The following is a 22,865-nucleotide window of genomic DNA, read 5'->3' as shown; positions in this document are numbered from 1 at the left end:
CATTGAGAAATCAAAAAAATAGATTTGTATGATGTCACAGCTTCGGTACTATTTTAGCCTTCGATAGTGTTTGGAGGAAAGGACTGTTTTATCTAATGTTGACCTGTGGAATTGGAGGCCAGTTTACGAAATTATTACTGACATGTATAACAACCTTAAACTGAGTGTAAAGCTGAATGAAAGGATAACCTAGTATTTTGAAACCAATTGTCGCGTAAAACAAGGCTGTACTTTAAGTCCCACCCTGTTTAAGCTATACCTAAATGACCTGCCACATGAGTTGGGAACTATTGATACTCATCCCGTGTAATTGAATGGAAAGTTTAGTGAAATGTTTAATGCATGCAGGTGATATTGTATTGATATCAAAGTCAAGAATTGAAATGCAAACATAATATAAAGACTTGATGTGTACTGTAATAAATGGCTGTCGAATGTTAATATTGACAAAATGAACATGACTATTTGTAACAAGAACGGAAAGATGTTGAAAGATCAAAATTTCAAGGTGAATGGTTAAAAGATTGAAATTGTTAAACAGGCAACATATTTAGGTCTTGTCTTTAATAATAATGGAACATTCAAGGACACGAGGGTTAATCTAGCAAATATATCAAAGACAGTTTTATTTAAATTATTCCAATAATTCGGGTACAAGTTCCCTTATATTAAAAAAGCAACACAATTATTAGAAATATAAACCAAAATTGAAGATTTTGGCAATGCCAGTTCTAAATTGATTTATGTAATGAGTGTGTACATGGCAAGAACACGATCAATTGAGAATATAATTATATACTATTTAAGCAGATTATACTAACAGAATCATATGTATTAACCGTTAAAAACCGTACAATTACGAACAAATATCTGCAGACTGAGAATTAGTTCATCTAGGCGATAGAAACTGGAAGACATAGACGACTGGAAAAAATACCTTCACATTAAGTACTTGTAATGAATGTAACTTAGGAAGGGTTGGGGATGAATTTCATACCATAATGGATTGGACTGTATATAAGTCTGAAAAGGGAGTATTTCTCAATAAAATGGCTGAAATATCTGGACAATTTAAGGAATTCAAAATTCCTACTTTGCTCTTAATTATAAGAGTTATATCAATTTTTAACATTCGAAGGGATCTAATGATTCTAATGTTATCGTATTTTAAATTGAATTAACGCCTTTATGTCTTACATTTCCAAAACTTAATTACAGAGATGAAGTATGATGGTATCCAAACTTAACAATAATATGGTGTATTTATATGGCACATCATGTGATTATAAACCTCAGTGCCCCTACAAGTGCTATTAGAAATAACATTCTTAATACATTTTTTTGATTCGAGATCATGATATGATTTTCAATATTATTCTTCATCTACATCTGTAACTAATTTCAAATTATTTATTTGCTACTGTTTCATCTTACATAAACAACAATGATTGCCAATGCATTTACAAAACGTATGGACTTTAAACTATATACACCCTCTACATACCAATGTAAATCAATGCATTTACAAGTGCTATTAGCAATTACATTCTTAATAAATTTTTCGATTAAAAATCATGATATGATTTCAAAATTATTCTTCATCTACATCTGTAACTGATTTTGAATTATTTATTTGCTACTGTTTCATCTTACATAAAAAAAACAATGATTGACAATGCATTTACAAACCGTATGGACAATATTGTCTGATTTAAACATTACATCATGTGCTTGAAGCCAAGGAACACTGAGTTCAGCACAAAGTAGAAGCAAACAAACAAAACATTAAACAATATATTACCTTTACATACCAACGTAGCATTAACATAATAGTGCATTAAGGGGTGATGATACACAAGGGCTTCAGTCTGAACATGGCGTGATGTGCTTGAAGCCAAAAAACATTGAGTTCAGCACAAACTAGAAACAGACAAGCAAACACACATTCAAACAAACCAACCAAATAATGCAGTACTCTCAGGCAATCGTCGAACGTTTTTGACCTGGGCGGCGAACGACGAAGTATCCAATGAGTTATAGAACCACGACATCTACTATGACCACGCCCACTGCAATGCCTATAATAGCTCCAGTTAACAAGCCCCGCCCACCATTGGTAGTAGCTGGAATTCAAGAGAGATGAAGAAAGTGAAACATAATTAAAAGAATACTCTCAAGACCTGTCTTGAATAAAACTTTAATAATAATTTGAGTATTACATTTTGCGTTTAAAATTAGAGTTTAGAGTCCGGTGACCGGTGGAGGCCCTTCGATGTTGTGTTCATGTATTAACCAATATACCAAAATAAAACTCTTAATTGCTTGTATTGAATATCATTTATCGATCTAAATTCTTGAAAAAAGGTCAGTTTATCATGTTCGACCGAAGTTTGGTGAACTTTTTTATATCAGTGTAATTCGTACCCCATAATAAATTTATATAATAAATTAACTCCTTGATCGAAGGAATAATCACTATGAAGATGACGGACAAAGAAAGAGGACAAAATATACAGTTCCTCAGGTAGACAAAGGAACAGCCCTTCACTTCTATTATGTAAAAATGTGTTGAACAGGTGTCACATGCATATTCACCTATTTTACTCATTTTTACATAAAAGCAGTGAAGGGATGTTCCTTTGTGTACCTTAGGAACTGTATATTTTGACCTCTTTCTTTGTCCGTCATATTCATAGTGAATAATAGTCATATTGTAAAGCGCTATTTACTACGTTTCTGAGCCATTTAAATTGTTATTATCATTATTTCCCCTGTCATTGGATTCAATTCCAGATCCGCACATGACGGTGCACACGCTGCACTCCCTGAGGAGTAGTTCGGCCATGCGCCACTTTACAAGCGCACACATGCCAATCCAACAACACTAACGCTCGCTTCCAACCGGGTACCAATTTAACACCTGGATGGAGAGTGGCATATGTAGATTAATGTCTCGCAAAAGGAAAAATATTTCCAGCCGGGACTTGTACCGCGAACCATGAACCATGTGATATTGGTCGAATAGTTTTTGAGCGTCGAGTAACACCTGGCTAGAATGCTCCCCAGGGAGTGGAGATTGCGCACACAGTGTGTGTGGGTAAGCACTGAATCCAATGACCGGGGTTATAGTATATCTTTAAAGTGCTTAGAGACATTGTATTAAGCGCTATATACGCGAAATATTAGTATTGTTATCATTATATACAGTCCGGGGCGTAACCACTAGACCATTTGACCACTGCACCACACATCGATATGACTATAACTATTTTAAAGATGGACTAGCCTACCGGAATTAGGAGTAGCCGAGAACGATGATACGGACAGGGAGTCCCCATCGGAGGAGAGAACGAGACCTTCACCGGTAGACAGCTCAGCCACGTCTTCAGCGAGAGAATCAGCCACATCTTGGGTGGTAGCAAAGACTTGAATCTCTAATTCAGCGACAATGCTGCCAGGATTGAACGAATTGGCTACACAGTCCAGTCTACGAAGATCTGATCCTAGCTCCCGCTCGAGATGATTCGTGGCCTGTCAAGAAAACGATATCGACACAGTCTCTTGTTTAAATGGGTTTTATGGACCTCGTTCACTTTATGTGTGATACGAAACATATTGAGAGAGAAAAGGGTGATAGAAAATTAGAGGGAGGCATAGAAACTTTACTTTAATAGACTGAGCTTTTCATCTATTACAAATAAGAAAAGATTCTGCAATCTCCGAATGAAGGTACATTATTGCGGAATTAGGAAGTGCATAGCAATATAAAAACTTCGGGTTTTTTCGGCCATCTTTTCAGATACAAATCTCGTGAAATTTCGATAGTATATCAGGAACTCATTTTCAGAAGTATGAACCTTTTGTATTGAACCCTTTAATTTTTTTCGGAATCGTGAATCCTCTCTCAATATGTACGAACCTTCGGAAAAAACGAACCTTCAGAATAATGGACTTCGGAAAAATGACATGTAACAATGTTTACGTACCACTCCGCAGTAGATTGTTTCAAGTTTCTTGAAAGCAGGGGAGGCCATGTTGGTCAGGTCAGTTGTGTACATCAGTTCTTCGCCATTAAGGGTTTCACCGGTTATGGTCAGTGTCAGAGTACTCCCAGATAACACTGTATACAATAACGGTGAAGACAAAATAATACAATCATAAGGAAATCCACTTTTATGCTGAGTTCTTATGCACTGGCAGGCTTACCTGCACACCATGTAATATGCACATTCTCACCCGAGTGCACCCCTTGGCCATGCCTCATTATGGATTCTTAGATTTGCACGTTGACAAAGTGGACTGCTGCGTGTGACGTTCTTTTAAAGGACGTCACATGTGACTGACAGTACCTTAAAAGGATGTTACACGTAGCAGTCCACGCACATCTAGAAGTCCCTATTAAATAGACGCCCCAAAGATGTTGAGTAAACCACAATGACTTTCGCATCATACCGGGTACCTATTTAATGCCCGGTTGAGAGTGGCAGACAATTGGATTAATGGCTTGCCAGAGAACGTTAGTCGTATTAATCCTAGGCTAGGATTCGAACCCTCGACCTTTTGATTGAGATTCAACCACTATAGGCCTACTAATACACCATGAGACCTTTGCTAGTCAAGGGATCTCCCATTCTTGGGCAGGTGTGGCCACCCTAGGTACGAAATCGTTTAAACTCACCGGTAAATGCCGTCTCCAGTGCATTGCAGATATCTTTAACTCCATTGTAACCGGTGTATCGAGAGATCAGGTAGCTCGTGACTTCAAACCCAGGAACATCGATCCCGAAGAAAGGTTCGATGATGTCATCAATTGCGTCATTCCCAATCATCATACATCTCTCTACGTCGGTGAAGATATCGAGAAAACTCTCAAGAGCATCCCTCCCTAAGGCCTTCCGGTCTGCCCCTATGTGTACACACGAAATAGAATACAAAATATGTTAAAGAATGGAACAATCGGACAACTAATATAGAGAGATACCAAACGAAATTCCATGCCACGCAAATGCAACAATATGTCTTTGACTCTACAAGATGAATATGTAAAAACTTAAATGCAGTATTTCAGAATTATTTTAAGAATTATGTTATATAATAATATGAAAGACATATTGTTAGTCCTATGTGAAGCATAATTTTTGTAAATCCAAAGGCAAAAGTTACGGCTTTATATTTGATAAGCTTCGGGACAGACAAAACCACCCCTATAATGAGTGTAAGATCCCTGTCGGAAGGGGCTGGTCCAATATCATCAATATGCTATTGGGGTGATAGTGTAAAGTCCGTATTGATCCTAAATGCCTTACGTCCATATGATAGAGCCTGTTGAATGGCCTCGCAGATAGCATCCCTGCTGTCATGTCCAAGCATTTGAGATCCTATATCTGCCAAATCGTAGATGATTGGATAGTGGGGCGATGTCTTGGAGATCCCGACACTTGAAAGGAACTGTTCCCAATCTTCACAAAAGTAGGGGGCTGCTTGAGGAAGCACTGCGCTGGTCAGCTCAGTGAGAAATCTGGTGGCCACTTCGGGTAACGATGGTTCTAGAAACTGCTTGATATTGGGACATACGGTGGATTGGTCGGAGATGTTCAAGCCGTAGAGGTCTTTGGTAGTATTACTTAGGATTCCGATGAAATCAAACATATCTTCCTCCGCCATATCTGCTTGCCTCCGCTTCCTGTTGCCGTCGTCCGTGGATATCAAATCAGTAAAAACAGCTGTTAAATCAGTACAGGAACTCTCTGCGTCGAAGACTGCCAGGTCGTTGGCTGCTACAAGTACCTCTCTGCAGACTGGCTCATAAAAAGCAGAGAACGTGCGGAAATCGGGTATCATGGACTCAAGATCTGGCAGGAACTCAGTGCATCCAAAGGCTAGAGAATCAATGGTACGTTCCTGGATCCATACTCCCCCTGCGGCGTTGATAAAGAACTCGACAGTCAGATTAGTGTCTGGGATGAACCGGAATGGAACTGGGTCTGGTAGATCCACCACAGCTGGGGTTTGAAAGGAGGAGAAACAATAAATATTAACAAAAACGATCGCTCGGATTTTCAAGAAATCAGCTCAATGGCAAGTTCTAGACCCTATTGTTTATCCCTTAGGGCTTTTTATTCGGATATGGGGCTTTGTTGTTGTTAACGTTGTTGTTGTTTTTTTTTTTTTTGTTTTGTTGTTGTTGTTGTTGTTGTTTTTTGTTTTTTTTTTTTGTGTGTTTTTTTTTTTGGGGGGGGGGGGGGGTTACGTGTATATGAAGGGCAACTGAGCTCTGTGTCATAACATATAGACATGTGAAACGTATTGCACCTTATGTAAACATAATCTTTTTTTTAAGCCAAAGTTTTGCCGCGCCTTGTCTGGACGAGCCGTTAGAAACATGTTTGGTTTGCGTAATTAGTCACTATAATTGGCGCATTTCAATTTGAGCCTACATTTGTTTTTCGAAAATATTTGTAATCGTGATAATACTTAACTTAAAATGTACCACATTCACAGGCTATAGATCATTGGCAAAGATTACAATAATAATTATCACATGAAAATAAATCTAACTCAATATATCGGTTTACTAACATATTCAAATTTATGGATGTTTCTTTCCTAGGGGACATATAATAGTGACGAATTGTTTATTAACCTTTTATCTATGAATGAACTACAATACTTGGAATCCAGTCAGGATACGTTAGATGCTGCTTTGTATGGCAAGCCTCGGGCAAGCTGTCAAGTTGTCAAGAACAACATTTGTTTAAAAAGTATTCATTCGATTTGAATATGTTAGTAAACCGGTCTATTAATTTAGGAAGAGGCAGATCTACGATTTAGGGTGCGTTTAAGCTCAATCTTGAAGGCAGAATGAGCGATTTGAAACGCTCATCGTAAACACTCATCGTTATCGCAGTTCCACGGTGTACTGTTTATGCTCACTGCTCTGGCTCCTCCAGGCAATTCTCGCTGGGTGGCCTTGCAGCTGGATTCGCAAACCTGCACTGTGCATGCTACGTAGACCCACTAGAGGTCCTTAAGACAGACATAGAGAGGGCTAAAAAATGATGACAGCCATCCATTTTCACAGTTTTCATGCTTGCTGGGCTACGCCCCACTGAAAAAGGTAATACGGTCACGTGGTTTGATGACACATTTGACATCATTGCGGGCATGTCCGATTTGATAATGTCATAATTTCATAATTAGGAATGACGAAATTGCCAGAAACGTACTGGGATTATCAAGTGCATATTATGTTTCGGATAAATGTCTTGTTTTCAATTAACATCATAGTTAGCTTTTTAAAGACATTTTCACCGGAAAGACGCCTGTAGTGACGTCAAATGCGTCATTACTGAAACTGGGTTGTTTTTCTGCGCGTTTTGAGTCGTCATTTTTTTTAATGGATTCCAGAATTATTGATGATTTCTAAGGAAAATCAATGTCATATTCGGAATCTCCGTCAAAATTTATTCTACAAGTCTTTTTCTCTCCATTTTTTAGCACATTTTGGTTAGAGTGACCCTTTAACTCTGCATGTGTAGCCCTTTCTTTTTCTTTGAATGATACGATAAATGCACTCTCCTGATAAATAAGTGAATAAATAGATAATCATGATGGTAAGCTCACTTGTGAAAGCATTCTCTACGAAGATGCAGAGCGAATCAAGGGGGTTCGGTCTTTGGAATCCCGTGTACTGGTAAAGCTGTTCATCGGTAATCATTAATTCGTCGCCGATGTTGATGACTGGTTCGATGACGTCATAGACTATTCCATTGGCCAGCATTGAACACCTGGCGGAGTTTGTCGGGATTTCTAAAAGGCTGAGAATTAAATCCGTTGAGAATGACCGTCTCGCTTCACCATTGTCACCTGTATTGTGACGAAATAAATAAAACAAAAATAAATATACAAACAAACTAAACAATAATTTGGGTGTGGTTAAATATGACCTTAGAAGATTTTAATCGTTGCAAAGGACATTTAAAACTCATCAGGAAATAAGATCAATAATTTTTGGAGTAATCTTAACAGCACAAACACACGTTATACTAGCTTCTCTTGTATATTGCATAATTGTGATCAAACTAATAAAGCGAAGGTTGGATTTCTGATATTGACCATATAAAATACTTTCTAATCCTCATCGTTATTTGGATAGCAGTTTGGCAGTTTATCAAGTAGAAATCCCTCCTGAAATGGACTGATGTTTATCTTCTCATATACATTCACTATTATGACACGAGTTAAAAAGTTAGGCCCCAAATTCTAATGCCACAGGTTGGGTGTAAAGAGTACCCATGAGATGCGGGGGTAGAAATTCTATGCCATTTTTCTTTCATTTTCATTATTCCAAAAAACGTGTCAGTAAATCAACTCTTCCTTCTAAAGCAATATAATATCATGACTAGTACCCAAATTTATCATTAAATGAAACTCTTACCTTGGACGGAGAGTGTTTGAGTGATAGCTTGACAGAGTTCCTCCCTGTTGTCGTACCCCACAGCTTGAGATCCTATACGAGCAAAATCCTGGATCAAAGGATACTCTGGAGAGGTAGAGTTTATCCCGAAGTCCTGGAGGAAACCATCCCAGTCTTGGCACAGTGGAGCTGCCCGGGGAAGCAACGCACTCAGCAACTCAGCCGCGAACTGAGAGGTCAAATCTTGAAGAGATGGCCTCAAGAAATTCTCCTTGACGTTGGTGCAGATGGTGTTGATTGTAGATGGGTCATTGATGATCATGTTGATGTCGATTCCATAGAGGTCTCTGGTGATGTTGGTCAGGATTTCAATGATATCCAGGGGATTATTCATGGATTCAGGGTATTCCGTGGTTGGTCCTGCTTGTCTGCGATATCTTCCATCACTGCCCTGGGACGTCAAGTTGGTGATCATTATCATAGGGATTATGTCATCATCACACCACCCCGTTGCGTCAAAGGCATCTAGATCATCAGAAGCTTCGATGACGTCATCACAGACCGGACCCCAATACAGACTTCTCTGGTCTACCTCTGGTATTACCGAACCTATATAAGGTAGGACCTCTCTGCAAGCATAGGCCATGGAATCAATGACACGATCCTGCTGCCAGATGCCGCCAGCAGCGTTGATCAGATATGGGATTGTGAGCCCAGGAACGATCTCTCCTGGGTTGACGAATGGCTCATCTTCCGTTGCAGGTAGCGTAGTATTCTGACCCGATACTATGGCAACCAGCAAAGTGGTCGCAAGGACGGTTAGAAACGCCTTCATGGTAGACAAGCTCTTGGATCTAACGCTGTGATGTTCTCTGACGAAAATTAACTCCTTAGTATCTGTATAAAACAAAAAATGGCACGGAGGACAGAAAAGTGATTAGTAACTTTATACAATTCTTGTACGGAAATGAACTCCTTAGTTTATGCATTAAAATAAATAGTGAAGAGGACATAAAAGTGATTCTTGTACGAAAATAAAATCCTTAGTTTCTGTAGAAAAAGGGCGTAGAGGACAGAAAAGTAATTATTAACTTCGTATACAAAAATGAACTTATTAATGTTTGTATTAGAATAAATAGCGTACAGGACATAAAAGTGATTCATAACTTCATAAAATTCTTGTACGAAAACGGAATTCTTAATTTCTGTAAAAAAGAAATTAAAAAAAAGCGCATAGAAGACAGAAAAGTGATTAGTAACTTCAAAACATTATTGCACTTATTTGTCATTTACTGTCACTCTCCACACGAGAAAGCTCTCTCAGTATTAACATAAGAGGACTATCTCTATCTCTCTCTCTCTCTCTCTCTTCCCTTCTCTCTCTCTCTTCCCCTCTCTCTCTCTCTCTCTCTCTCTCTCTCTCTCTCGCTTCCCTTCTCTCCCTCTCTCTTCCTCTCTCTCTCTCCCTCTTTATTTCTCTCTTATTATTCTATTTTACCTTCAGTTCAATGGCATGATAGTCAAATGATACCGAATGTGTGTACCCTGTCGACTGAACTAAATGGTATCCATGCAATGTACAAACTCCAATGCTGGTGTCTAAAGATAATGCTTCATTCCATCTTGATTGACCATAGTGACGATACAAACAATCAATAAGATAGCCTCCGACCTTTTCATACACTGTTGCTCATATAGGGTGAATATTTTTGTTTTACCCCAATTTATGGAATTATTTTAAAATAATTTAAAAATAATACACAAAGAACGTTTAAACAATTTTTAATTTTAAGTTTTACCTTAAGATTTTTTTTTTCTTTTTGAGGCCGCCATCCTAGTCAAGCTTCGCTTATGATTGCGGTGTCCTGCACTTTTTTCAACTGATAGTTTGGATAATACTTTAAATTCATAATAATATGTTAAGTTTCGTTATTATATGTACATATGTAAAAAAAAAAAAAAAAAAAAAAAAAAAAAAAAATGTACATGAAAAGTTATCATTGTATGTATATTTTGTATTATACTTTACGTTTATATGTTCTTTGTTATTTTGTTATTATATAAATTGGAAAAATGCAGAAATAAAATTTAAAAAAATCATATCAAATATTATATGTAACCCTAAATGTATACATTAACAGGACATATAAAAAACCGGTATATTACCCTTACCCTAACTCTAGTTTCATTTCAAATAATTCAAATAATAATTTACTGTTCATAGATGATTTTTTATATAATTAGCAATTTTCTAAGTGTAATTTTTTTTGGACTCACAATGTTTGAATTATTAAGGAGGTTTGATAAAGTCAACCTGTGAAAAAAGTGCCTAGAGCCATTTAGGAAAGACTGATCATGTACATGTATAGTACTTAAGACCTGATGTAAACATGTACCTGAAGATTTTGAAATGATTATAATGGAAATATAGCATAAAAATATTCATATTTAGAATATGAGGTCATTTGTTCCGGTTATTAAATGCACTGAGAAACCTCAAAATTTTCATCTCTAACCACGTTGTTATTAATTCATTTATTCATATGCCACATAGTTTGTTTACTCTATATAAATTCAGTATATATCACCCCTAAATTATTTCTACCATTGTTATTTATCGCTTTTTATCTTTTATTTGCATTTGATTTCCAACCTTTTGGTTGCAATGAATAGGCAAAAACATAATTAGACCAAGGCTATGTCGGTCCGGAGCAAACTGTAACAGGATATAGAAGTTGCCGGTCACGTCCATCATAACTACAGAAACGAAAAGAAAATTCATTTGGGGGTTTTTCCCTTCCCCCCGAACTGTTTGAAGACAATTCCACAGCTTTAGCATGTATACTATGCATTTGGAGATATAAACCGTACACGGGCAAATTTTAATATACCTATAAAAATAGACCGCTTTTGCGTGAACCCGGACGTGCATTATGATCACTACTCATTAAAACGTGCTTCACTCATGAATTCGGAAAACTAATATTTTTTATTCCAATAAAATACCCTTGGCTCGCTTCATACGACCTCGAAAGCAATGCGCATGACACGTGCACATACACGCACAGACAGAAATTAATATCAATAAACATCTATGTATTTACCTTGCCCCCATGGTTCTAATGTAAGCCGTCACAGTGCAAGATACCTCCCACAATAAGTAGAACACATTGCATGATCATTTGTCAGATCGAGCATAAATAAATAGTTTCAAAAGCTCAATTGCAAAAAGGTTAGTATAATAGGTTATCCATCCATAATTAACAAGTTACCAGAATCGAAACATATATTCACAAAACAAAATATTCTAATGACGCATTTATATACCGCAGTTTTTGTTGACATATCTACCAATGCGTAAGTAACCATATGATAAAAACGTATACAAAATATATGTATATATAATTATATAAAGGTAGTTTCAGATAGATCATTACGTCAGCGAGCTCCAGGGGGGGGGGGGGATGGGGGCGTGTTACAAAGCCTTTTTTCAATGACAAAAAAAAAAAAAAAATCAGTGTCAAATCTGCTGATAGCCAAACAAAAGCAAGGATTTTAGTAGCTTATAACAAAAACTGTCATTTTTCACTGATGACAAGTTTTGTGAAATGCCCCCCTGATAGTTCAATCATTTCATAAAACCTCCCACATAGAATATGGAAGAGAGAGAGAGAACCTCCTAAGAGCTCCATGATTTAACCTACAGCTGTTCTCGTTTTAGCATGTCACAACTATATTTAGTTAATCGATTCGCTATGAAAGACAATTATGTTCATATATCTTCGTAGCACTTGGTTCTACCAAGATTAATTTTAATTCTGTTTCGTGTTCATACAGTGAAACATCCGGAACAGGATATATTTCACAAAATTATAAAGGTCTACATGTAGAGACGGTGAATTTTAGATGATGATTATGATGATGATGTTGATGCATGATGATGATGATGGTAATGATGATGGTAATGATGATGGTGATGAAGATGATGATGATGGTAATGATGATAGTGATGAAGATGATGATGATGTAATGATGATGGTGATGAAGATGATGATGATGGTAATGATGATGGTGAGGAGGAGGAGGAAGATTATGATGACGGTGATGATGATTATGATGATGAGGATTTTGATGAGGATGATGATAATGATTATAATGGTGACGGGGGTTTCTTGCAAGACATGTCGGCCTTTTTATAGTAAATTGGTTGGACTTGATTATTATGATGATGATGATGATGATGCATGATGTTGATGATGGTGATGATGATGGTGATAAAGATGATGATGAAGATGAAGATGATTATGATTATGATTACGATGAAGGTTATTATGATGAGGAGGAGGATGATGAGGATGATGATGGTGACGGTTGTTTCTTGTAAGACATATTGGCTTTTTATAGTTAATCAGTTGGACTTTACCAATTCGACAAATGATGTACATAACAGGGATCTGGTCTAATATATTTCGAGGACAGTAGACCTATACATGAATTATTTGGGAGGTTTGAATAAGCCTACGATAAAGTCGACCTGTGAAAAAAGGAATTGCCTAGAGCCATTTAGAAAAGACTGATCATATACATGTAAAGAACTTAAGACCTGATGTATACATGTACCTGAAGATTTTGAAGTGATCATAATGAAAATATTCAGATTTAGAATATGAGGCCATTTGTTCCGGTTCCGGTTCCGGTATTTCTACCATCAGTGGTTATTAAATGCAAGCACTGAGAAACCTTACATTTTTCATCTTTACCTGAACTCATTCATTTGCAGTGAGCTAACCACGTTAATTAATTTATTCATATACCACATAGTTTGTTTACTCTTTATAAATTCAGTATATATCACCCTAAATTATATCTACCATTGCTATGTATTAAGCAAATAATTACCGTTGGTGAAGGTGATGGGTCAAACTATCACTTCTGAGACGATCTGAAAGTAGCTATCTTTCCGAGGCGAAGCTGAGAAAAGATAGCGTATTCGTTCAGATCGCCGAAATGATAGTTTGCCATCGCCTAAAACCAAAAGGTGATTATTTGCTTTATATTCCACATCGGAAACATTTCACTTCTTCCGTCATTTTTAGAGCAACAAGTCATCAATTAACAGCTAGCAAACGGGATACGATACGTACAGTGCATGCAGTATGGAGGCGTGACCAAAGTTCGCGTACTATTACACTAAAGCGCTTAATAAAGTGAAGAGCAATACGCAGCGTATTACGAGAAAGTGCGTTGCACTGTGTAGATAGTACTTCTATCTTCAGTGAAAGTGCGTTGCACTGTGTAGATATTACTACTATCTACACAGTGCAACAAACTTTTCTTCTCCCATCAATGATGAGCAAACTATCTTTCATCACGTGATTTACTTTTGACCAATCGTAGAGCAAGATTCTTAGTACACTGTCGCTCATAAAGGTGGAATATTATGCCCGCTTTGATTTCCTCTGGACGGCCATGCATTATGGCTCAAGGCATGGGCACACAGAAGATTTGTTTATGTTGGGAACCGGGGTAAAATGCAATAAATTATTGAAAAATTATTGCATTTTCTGTTATTTATTTTTGTTTATGGAAACTGCCCCCTACCCAGGCCCCTGCTACGTACAGTCATGGTTCAGTGACAAAGCAATGGCCTCGTAACTGTGAGGCCCCAGGATCAAAACCGTGTCGATGTGCTATATTAGTGCCCTTTTGTGGGGCATTAATCCTCATTACTGTCATTTATGACTTAAGGGCATAGGTCCCCTAGTTGATGAGCATAGTAACATACACATGCTTTAGCAGTCACACAAATCACACATTGGCAAATTATTATTCAATAAAATCTGAAAATGTATACTATTATCTAGATCTATTATTTTTAAATTATTTTTAAAATAATTCCATTAATTGGGATTTTAAAAAAATAGTCCACCTTTATGAGCGACAGTGTAAGCGGAATATAATGCTTTTTATCTTTCATTCGCATTTGAAATCCAACCTTTTGGTTGCAATGAATACACAAAAACACAATTAGACCAAGGCTATGTCGGTCCGGAGCAAACTGTAACAGGGTGTAGAAGTTGCCGGTCACGTCCATCATGATCACAAACACGAAAAGAAAATTAATTTGGTGGTTTTGCCCTTGGTTCACTAAATACGACCTCGGAAGCAATGGGCATGAAAACTGCACGTACACAGACAGAAGTAAATTATCAATAAACATCTATGTATTTACCTTTGCCCCCATGATTATAATGTAAGCCGTCACAGTGCAAGATAATGAATAACGGTATATCATCCAAAAGAAATCGACAAAATTGTATGATTATTATTTGTCAGATCAAGCATAATGAAATAATGTAAAAAGCACAATTAAAAAGGTTGGCATAATACAGTATCCTTCCATAATGATAACGGCATTCTTTTTACACCTATTTGGGGATGTTGTTATAAAAACTGTGTTATTTTAACAATTGAACGTAGAGTGATTACAACTTTCAGCATGTCAGCATGGTTTGCAGCAATTTGTATTTGTATTTATTAACTTTTATTTCTTTCTCAACAGTACACTATGAAGCACAATGTACATATACATGATGTAACAATTATTTCAACATAGAGTATACAGTAAATAATTCAGATACGGAAGGAGGCGAAAACCCGGAAAGCATAGCTTGAGTTGGGAACGCCCATAATAAATTAACACAGTTACCGAAAGAACGTTATAGATATTATTATGAACATTACATTTTATATAACCAAAAGTTGATAGGAAAGAACAAAAATAGTAAATGGAACAGAGAGAAGAAAAAAAAAACATGAGGAGAGAATTAAATATAGGAAGGCATGTTCACTTATAAAGAGAAAGTTACCTCAATTGGGCTGTGCATGTGTCTGTGATTACATAATGAAAATAACGAAGTACTACAATTTTAAAATAGACAGCGGGTACATATCATTACAAACAAGCAAAATCATCAAACAAACAGCAGCTTTATCCGACAGCATTGTCCTGGGAATATACATATGGTACTAGCAACAGCTGAGGCATGTACGTAATGACTGGATTACTTTTGCCCCGGGCGCCGTACGATAAATAAGTCTACGATTTTTCGTAGACATCGTAGGAGGCTACGGGCTACGATGTTTGTGTTTACATTATCTACGAGCATCGTGCCATTTATTGTATTGGCCCTCGGGGGCAGGCCGGGGAAAATCCGTACAGAGGCTGCTCGTAGATTGTACGGAAATCGTGCAATTTGAATGCAGTAGCCGTGCAGTCTCCGCAGCCTCCGCACGGAAATCGTACGGTTGCGCGGAGAAGGCGCGGTGACCGTACAGTCGCCGTGCCCCCATGTTCACCGAAATATCGTATGTTTGCTGCACAATCAGTGCGAGGCCTCCGGGCGATGCCCGTGCGGGGAGTGTGCAATGCCACCTACGACATGTATATGGGCTACGGGCTTACGATTTTTTCAAATTTGTTTAACTTTTCGCGACACAAAATCGTAAAGGCTGCGGAGCCCATGAATCCGTACGAAAATCTCACGGCCGCCTCCTGCCTCCGCACAGAGGCCGCACGGAAAAGGGGATACGGGCAGGATACGGGCTCCCGCGTAGACTAATCGCAGGCCAAATGTAATCCAGGCATAAGTGATCAAAATACAAACATCTCATTGAATTGAATTCCACAAGAGGTCATTTCACACATAAATACAAGAGAGGGTATCAATATATCGAGCAATTAAATACATTTTTGCCTTACGGGAAAAGGTTTGCAAGGAGAGCGATTTTTGTAGAATAGATGGTAAGGTGTTCAAAAAATTTGGCCCAGAGTATCGAATGTCAAATTGAAATCTTCGGGTTTTATGTTTAGGGAGATGAATGTTGGCAGCGCTTCTCGTATTATAAGCTGAAATGCATAGGCATATACATGATAACATTAAAATTAAAAATACATCTATATATTGTGGTATAAGACTATTTAATGCCAGCATCGGGAGAAAAAATTCAGTTGCTGCCGCTTTTTGGGGTTATTACGTAATATATCGTTTAAATATTTTCAGTTAAACAAACTTGAAACTTTAAATCACGATAAAATTCAAAGATTTCATCATTTTGTTTAAATGATATGCGTCATACTGTTGAAATGATTTAAAATTTACGTCATAATTTTGGAACAACTACATTCGCTGTCCATATAAAAAAAAAATTAATATATATATATATATAATACATAAATGTACGAAAATATTAAACCGTAGTTTTAGCAACTCTCGCGAAAACGAATACAATGCGAAAGAAAATGTGACGATTCCCTAATTTCCTTTCAAATTGCACACAGACACACACCTCCACACAGAGACACACATTCATACACCCATATCATATACAATGTTGTAGTAAAAAATAGTAGTGGGCTTGGGAATACTCCCAACAACAACAAATGAACAAGTTTAACCAGTTGAAGATAAATCATTCCGTGAAACGTCTGAATGTTTGAATTGTCGCAAAGACATGTATTCAGCTTCATGGCGGAATCATTTATTTATTTTCAACTAGTGTTATGTATCATATAGAGAGAGATAGAAACAATATACTCATACCCATTGTAAATATAATGTTTATTTGTGTGGGTTTGACTTAACTTAAGAATGAAGGGTGGACAGGTTAAATTAGGGCCTTATACATTTATATGTAAATTATCAAGAAACATAAATCGGGACAAATCAATTTTACACATACTAAAAGAAAATTATAAAACACTCGATAAGGATATGTATAATGCAGTCGTTAACTGTATATATTATATGATGTTATATAAAAAGATGTTGTTTACCTGAGCTTTTTACTGGATGGCACTGCACTACGGAAATTTACTTCTGTGAAAGCTTTTTGGAAAAAAGAATGATGCCGCTGCACCTGGTTCACATGCAGTCTGCTCACTTCAGTACCTCAATGTGATTATTTCTAAGAGTTTAGAAACATTGCATTATTATAAGGATGCGTATTTGTCATTTTATTGACATACTATTGCATTGCAGAGGAAAATATTATTAGGCCCCGCCCCTCGTAAAGGAATGACAAATCATTGTCCAATCAGAGAGTTCATGATTAATTTTTGTTAATGGATTTCTTAAAACAAAGGAGATAAAAAAAATACCCTGAGTAGAGAGAGAGAGAGAGAGAGAGAGAGAGAGAGAAAGAGAGAGAGAGAAAACCGGAAACGATTGTTTTCCTATGAAAGTTGTATAATGTTTCGTTTAGTTATTTCGAGGAAACACGTAACCTGTTATTTGCATCAGGAAACATCAAGTATAAGCGCCTGGACTGCTATTAAGAAATAAGAGAAATCCTACTCTAACAGCAAACTATTCTAGACTTAAAGAAGAGCAGAAAATCCACAGAAGCAGACTGGTGAAAGTTTAGAAGGTAATCGGACAAAAAGTTAGAAAGTTATGAATTTTTGAAAGTTTTTTGTATGCTTTGTTTAAGCTTGTTTGCATTGGACTTTTTTGTTTGTTATGTTGTTGTATACATGTGTGCGTGTTTGTGTGTGTGCCCACGAGCGTGTGCGTGCGAGTGTGAGTGTATATGAGAGAAAGATAGAGAGAGAGAGAGAGAGAGAGAGAGAGAGAGAAAGAATGATAGTGAAGGGTTATACAAAAATTGAAAGAGAGAGAGAGAGAGAGAGAGAATTCGGGCGACATCATTACCATAAACATATTGACTCAGGCAATAAGTCGAAATGGTGCAAGGTCATTCATTTTAGTAAACACAGAAACATCACAGTATCTTTTTCATATTGGTTTATTAGCTTCATATCAACAGTCAAGCCAAAACGGAAGAAGGAAGAAAATCAAAGCGGGCATAATTTGATCCTAAAAATAGAAACACGAAGCTTGTTATATGCATCAGGAAGCATCACGTATTAGCGCCAGGACTGCTATTCAGAAAGCAGTACGAACTTTTAAAAAGAAATCCTACCCTAACTGCAAACTATTGTAGACTAAAAGAAGAGCAGAAAAAGCCACAGAAGCAGACTGGTAAAAGTTTTTTAAGGAAATCGGACAAAAAGTTAGAAAGTTATGAATTTTTGAAAGTTTTAATCACTAAAAGGAATGGGCACTATATGACAAAGCGCCGGACAAATTTCCCACATCTTCCAACACACATAATGGAAACAATTTTTGTTTTAAAGATGAAAGACTAGGGAGTGTCTTTTCTGTTTAGAGGACATTCGTAATATGCTTTCCACAATATATTTTTTAGTAATGTCCCAAGCGAGAAAGCACCTAAGAGAAAAACAGAAATTTGTGGCAGTTTTGTACTCCACAAATGGGAGTCTTTCCTTAACCCCAAAGCCAGATTGTCGCCTGACCAAATTATTAAAGTCGGGGTACTTTTGTCTTTTTGATTTTGTTGTTTATTGTTTTTTGTGTGCTTTGTTTGTTTGTTTACATTGGGCTTTTAGATTGTTATGTTTTTGTATGTGTGCGTGTGTGTGTGTGTGCGTGTGCGCGCGTGTGTGTGCGTGTGAGTGTCTATTAGAGAAAGAGAGAGAGAGAGAATGACAGTGAAGGGTAAAACAAACATTGAAAGAGAGAGAGAGAGTGTTCTTCGGGCGACATCATTACCATAAACATATTGACTCAGACATTACGTCGTAATGGTGCAAGGTCATTCATTTTAGTAAACACAGAAACATCACAGTATTTTGTTCATGTTGGTTTATAAGCTTCATATCAACAGTCAAGCCAAAGCGGAAAAAGTAAGAAAATCAATGCGGGCATAATTTGATCCTAAAAATAGAAACACGTAACTTGTTATATGCATCAGGAAGCATCACGTAAGCGCCCGGACTGCTATTCAGAAAGCAGTACGAACTTTTAAACAGAAATCCTACCCTAACAGCAAACTATTCAGCAAACTATATTATATATATATAGAGAGACAAAAAACAAAATGTAAACAGAAATTACACATACCAATTGTAAATTGTATGTTTATTTGTGTGTGTTTTTCTTAACTGTGGACTGGTTGAATTAGGGCCTTATACATTTATATGTAAATTATCAAGAAACATAAATCGGGACAAATCAATTTTACACATACTAAAAGAAAATTATAAAACACTCAATAAGGATATGAATAATTTAATCGTTAACTGTATATTTTATACTATGATATTTAAAACGATTTTGTTTACCTGAGCTTTTTACTGGATGGCACTGCGGAAATTTACTTTTGTCAAATCCTTTTGGAAAAAAGAATGATGCTGCTTCACCTTGTTCACATGCAGTCCGTTTACTTCAGTACCTCAATGTGATTATTCCCAAGAGTTTAGAAACATTGCATTATTATAAGGATGCGTATTTGTCATTTTATTGACATGCTATTGCATTGCAGAGGAAAATATTATTAGGCTCCGCCCCTCGTGAAGGAATGACACATTATTGACCAATCAGAGAGTTCATGATTAATTTTTGTTAATGGATTTCTTAAAAACAAAGGAGATAAAATACCCTGTACAGAGAGAGAGAGAGAGAGAGAGAGAGAGAAATGTATGACTTTTCGTTTAGTTGTTTCGATCCTAAAAATAGAAACACGTAATTTGTTATATGCATCACGAAGCATCAAGTATAACTGCCAGGACTGCTATTCAGAAAGAAGTACGACATTTTAAAGAGAAATCCTACCCTAACAGCAAACTATTCTAGACTCTAGGAAGAGCAGAAAAACAGAGAAGCAGACTGGTGAAAGTTCAGAAGGAAACCGGAGCAAACGTTAGAAAGTTATGCATTTTTTAAAGTTCTTTTGTGTGCTTTGTTTGTTTGCATTGGGCTTTTTTGTTTGTTATGTTGTTGTATGTGTGCGTGTGCGTGTGAGTGGGTGTATATTAGAGAAAGAGAGAGAGAAATGAGAATGATAGTGAAGGGTTTTCAAAACATTGAAAGAGAGAGAGAGAGAGTTCTCCGGGCGACATCATTACCACAGACACTAATAACACATAGGGCCGTGCATCTCAGATTTAATATTGTTAAACGATCCCTTTAAGAATTGAGTCTGTTCTTCTTCCTGAAAGGAATACTTCCGCGTGTGCATTATGGAATGCAGGCTGTCGTTGCATAGATGAAAGAAAATGAGTCTCTTTGTGGTATTTTTTGTTAAATGTGCAATTTCAAACTATACAGTACTTCAGGTTATCAAGCGATAATATCTGACAGCTAGTCATACCAGCGAATCCCGTCAGTAAATTACCACACCATGCACAAAGACCGATACAATTCGTTTGCCCAGATTCAGGTATTCAATAACAATTGGGTTTTACAATTTCATGCAAAATGAAGTTTATCCGCGAAATTCTGACTTTTAAAGAGCACCTCACCCTCCCTAAGAAAAACCCTAGGCCCACTCCTGTTATTTTGCTAAATTTATACAAACCACTTGCATTAAATATATATAAATGTTCTTCTTAAAATACGACTGCACTGATAATATGACATATTGTCAAATAATACCCAGACCATGCCATTTTTGTAAGATATCTAGAATGAACCCACATCAGTTTAGTGTCACCGTTATATTTAATTTATAGTTTTGTTTATTTAGAATGTTCTGAAATTCAAAATGTAAATGAGCAAAATTTGCATGAATTACTACAATTTTTAAGCCAATGGAAGACTGTGTTGAGTAAGAGCGATGTTGCCAACTTATTCATTTAGACATTTAGATACCTCCGAATTGCAATGAATTAATGCCTGCAACTTTGTGAAGTGCCTAGAGACTGATCATTCCTGTCACCCTTTAGTATTATATGTCATAAGACAGACTGTGAATGAAATACTACGGAAGTTTCAAGATAAACATGAGTTCTGGGAATTATAGAAAATAAATTCTCACAGAACCTAACAAAAACTTACTCTGAATGTGCCAAACAATTAGAAATAAATGTCATGTGCGTAGAAAGATAAGGAAATCAGGGTAGTATTAGCCCCGACGCCATGGGTGTTGTCCCATATACATCTTTCTGTGTAAGTGATTGTTACTTTACCAACACTCTGCCAAATTTGCATTACACACCATTACTTACATGCTATATGATAAACTTTTTTTGATCCATTCCACACCTTTTCTTTCACAATGCAATCGCATTACCAGTACTCAAGTTTATCTTTAAGTGTTTTTTTGTTGCGTTTCCTTTTAATTCACTGGTTCAAACAACCAATCTACTGAAGGATAAACAATCCAGAGAAAAATAATAGCATAAACATATTGACTCCGACAATACGTCGTAATGGTGCAAGGTCATTCATTTTAGTAAACACAAAAACATCACATTTTTTTGTTCATGTTGGTTCATTAGCTATATTTCAACAGTCAAGCCAAAACGGAAGAAAAAAGAAAATCAAAGCGGGCATAATTTCATTCTAAAAATAGAAACACGTAACATGTTATATGCATCAGGAAGCATCAAGTTTAAGTGCATGGACTGCTATTCAGAAAGAAGTACGAACTTTTAAAGAGAAATCCTACCCTAACAGCAAACTATTCTAGACTCAAGGAAGAGCAGAAAAACCAGAGAAGCAGACTGGTGAAAGTTTTAAAGGAAATCGGACAAAAAGTTAGAAAGTTATGAATTTTTGATAGTTTTAATCACTAAAAGGTACATGTATGTGCACTATTATGACGAAGCGTGGGACAACTTTCCCACATCTTCCAACACTCTGAATGGCAACAATTTTTTTTAAAAGATTAAAGACTCGGGAGTGTCTTCTCTGTTTAGAGGATTCGTAATGTGCTATCCACAATATATTGTGAGTAATGTCCCAAGTCTCCAAAGCGAGAAAGCGCCTAAGAGAAAAAACAAAAAAATTTGTGGCATTTTTGTACTCGACAAATGGGAGACTTATCCCTAACCCAGAGCCAGAATGTCGCCTGACCAAATTATTATACTCAGGGTACTTTTGTTTTCTTTAAACTGTTGTTTATTGTGTTGTTTTGTTTTGCTTTGTTTGTTTGTATTGGGCTTTTTTGTTTGTTATGTCGTTGCATGTATGCGTGTGTGTGTGTGTGTGTGTGTGTATGTGTGTGTGTGTGCGTGTGTGTGTGAGCGTGTGTGTTTGTGTGTATTTTGTATAAAGGTGTGAATTGATACTTGATTTTTACACCTTCATAGCTAATACATGCTTAGTATTTTCATTTATTGATGAAGGATGTCAATCAAATGTACTGTATTTGAGCTGTTTTTTCGAGGCACATGTAAAATTATCGATCTTCAGTGACTGGTCCCTCAGAAACAAGTGCTAAGCCAGTCACAGAGAATTCATGATTTTAACTGATGCCTGTCAGTGCATTTTCATTTAGCGTTGGTGTATTATGTGGATTTATCATATTCAGATTCTGAATATTTTAGCTGATTGAATAATATTGAAAAGGATGCACTTCGTAG

At 36.7% G+C, this 22,865-nt stretch overlaps 1 protein-coding gene across 1 annotated transcript; it reads right to left on the bottom strand.

Annotated features, from left to right (window-relative positions):
* Positions 1–1,762: 1,762 nt before the first annotated feature.
* LOC105438341 lies at positions 1,763–19,710 on the bottom strand. The gene is made up of 8 exons (XM_030990449.1): positions 19,623–19,710; positions 8,438–9,313; positions 7,624–7,866; positions 5,307–6,002; positions 4,679–4,906; positions 3,987–4,120; positions 3,291–3,531; positions 1,763–2,123 (listed from the first exon to the last, which is right to left on the bottom strand). The coding sequence occupies exons 2-8, from the start codon at positions 9,249–9,251 to the stop codon at positions 2,035–2,037; spliced, it is 2,445 nt and encodes an 814-aa protein (XP_030846309.1). The 5' UTR covers positions 9,252–9,313; positions 19,623–19,710; the 3' UTR covers positions 1,763–2,034.
* Between the last annotated feature and the right edge of the window lie 3,155 nt (positions 19,711–22,865).

Source organism: Strongylocentrotus purpuratus, unplaced genomic scaffold, assembly GCF_000002235.5.
Source record: "Strongylocentrotus purpuratus isolate Spur 01 unplaced genomic scaffold, Spur_5.0 spur5_contig_844, whole genome shotgun sequence".
NCBI lineage: Eukaryota > Metazoa > Echinodermata > Echinoidea > Camarodonta > Strongylocentrotidae > Strongylocentrotus > Strongylocentrotus purpuratus.
This window is presented reverse-complemented; position numbering and strand designations above follow the sequence as displayed.

What these genes read in the sequence shown, in the direction of transcription:
- LOC105438341 (XM_030990449.1), bottom strand. Translation starts at nt 9,251, where the DNA reads ATGAAGGCGTTTCTAACCGTCCTTGCGACCACTTTGCTGGTTGCCATA. An exon ending in TCAAACACTCTCCGTCCAAG is followed by an intron (nt 7,867 to 8,437) that starts GTAAGAGTTTCA and finishes GTCACAATACAG; the next exon opens with GTGACAATGGTGAAGCGAGA. An exon ending in CTCGGCTACTCCTAATTCCG is followed by an intron (nt 2,124 to 3,290) that starts GTAGGCTAGTCC and finishes CTTGAATTCCAG; the next exon opens with CTACTACCAATGGTGGGCGG.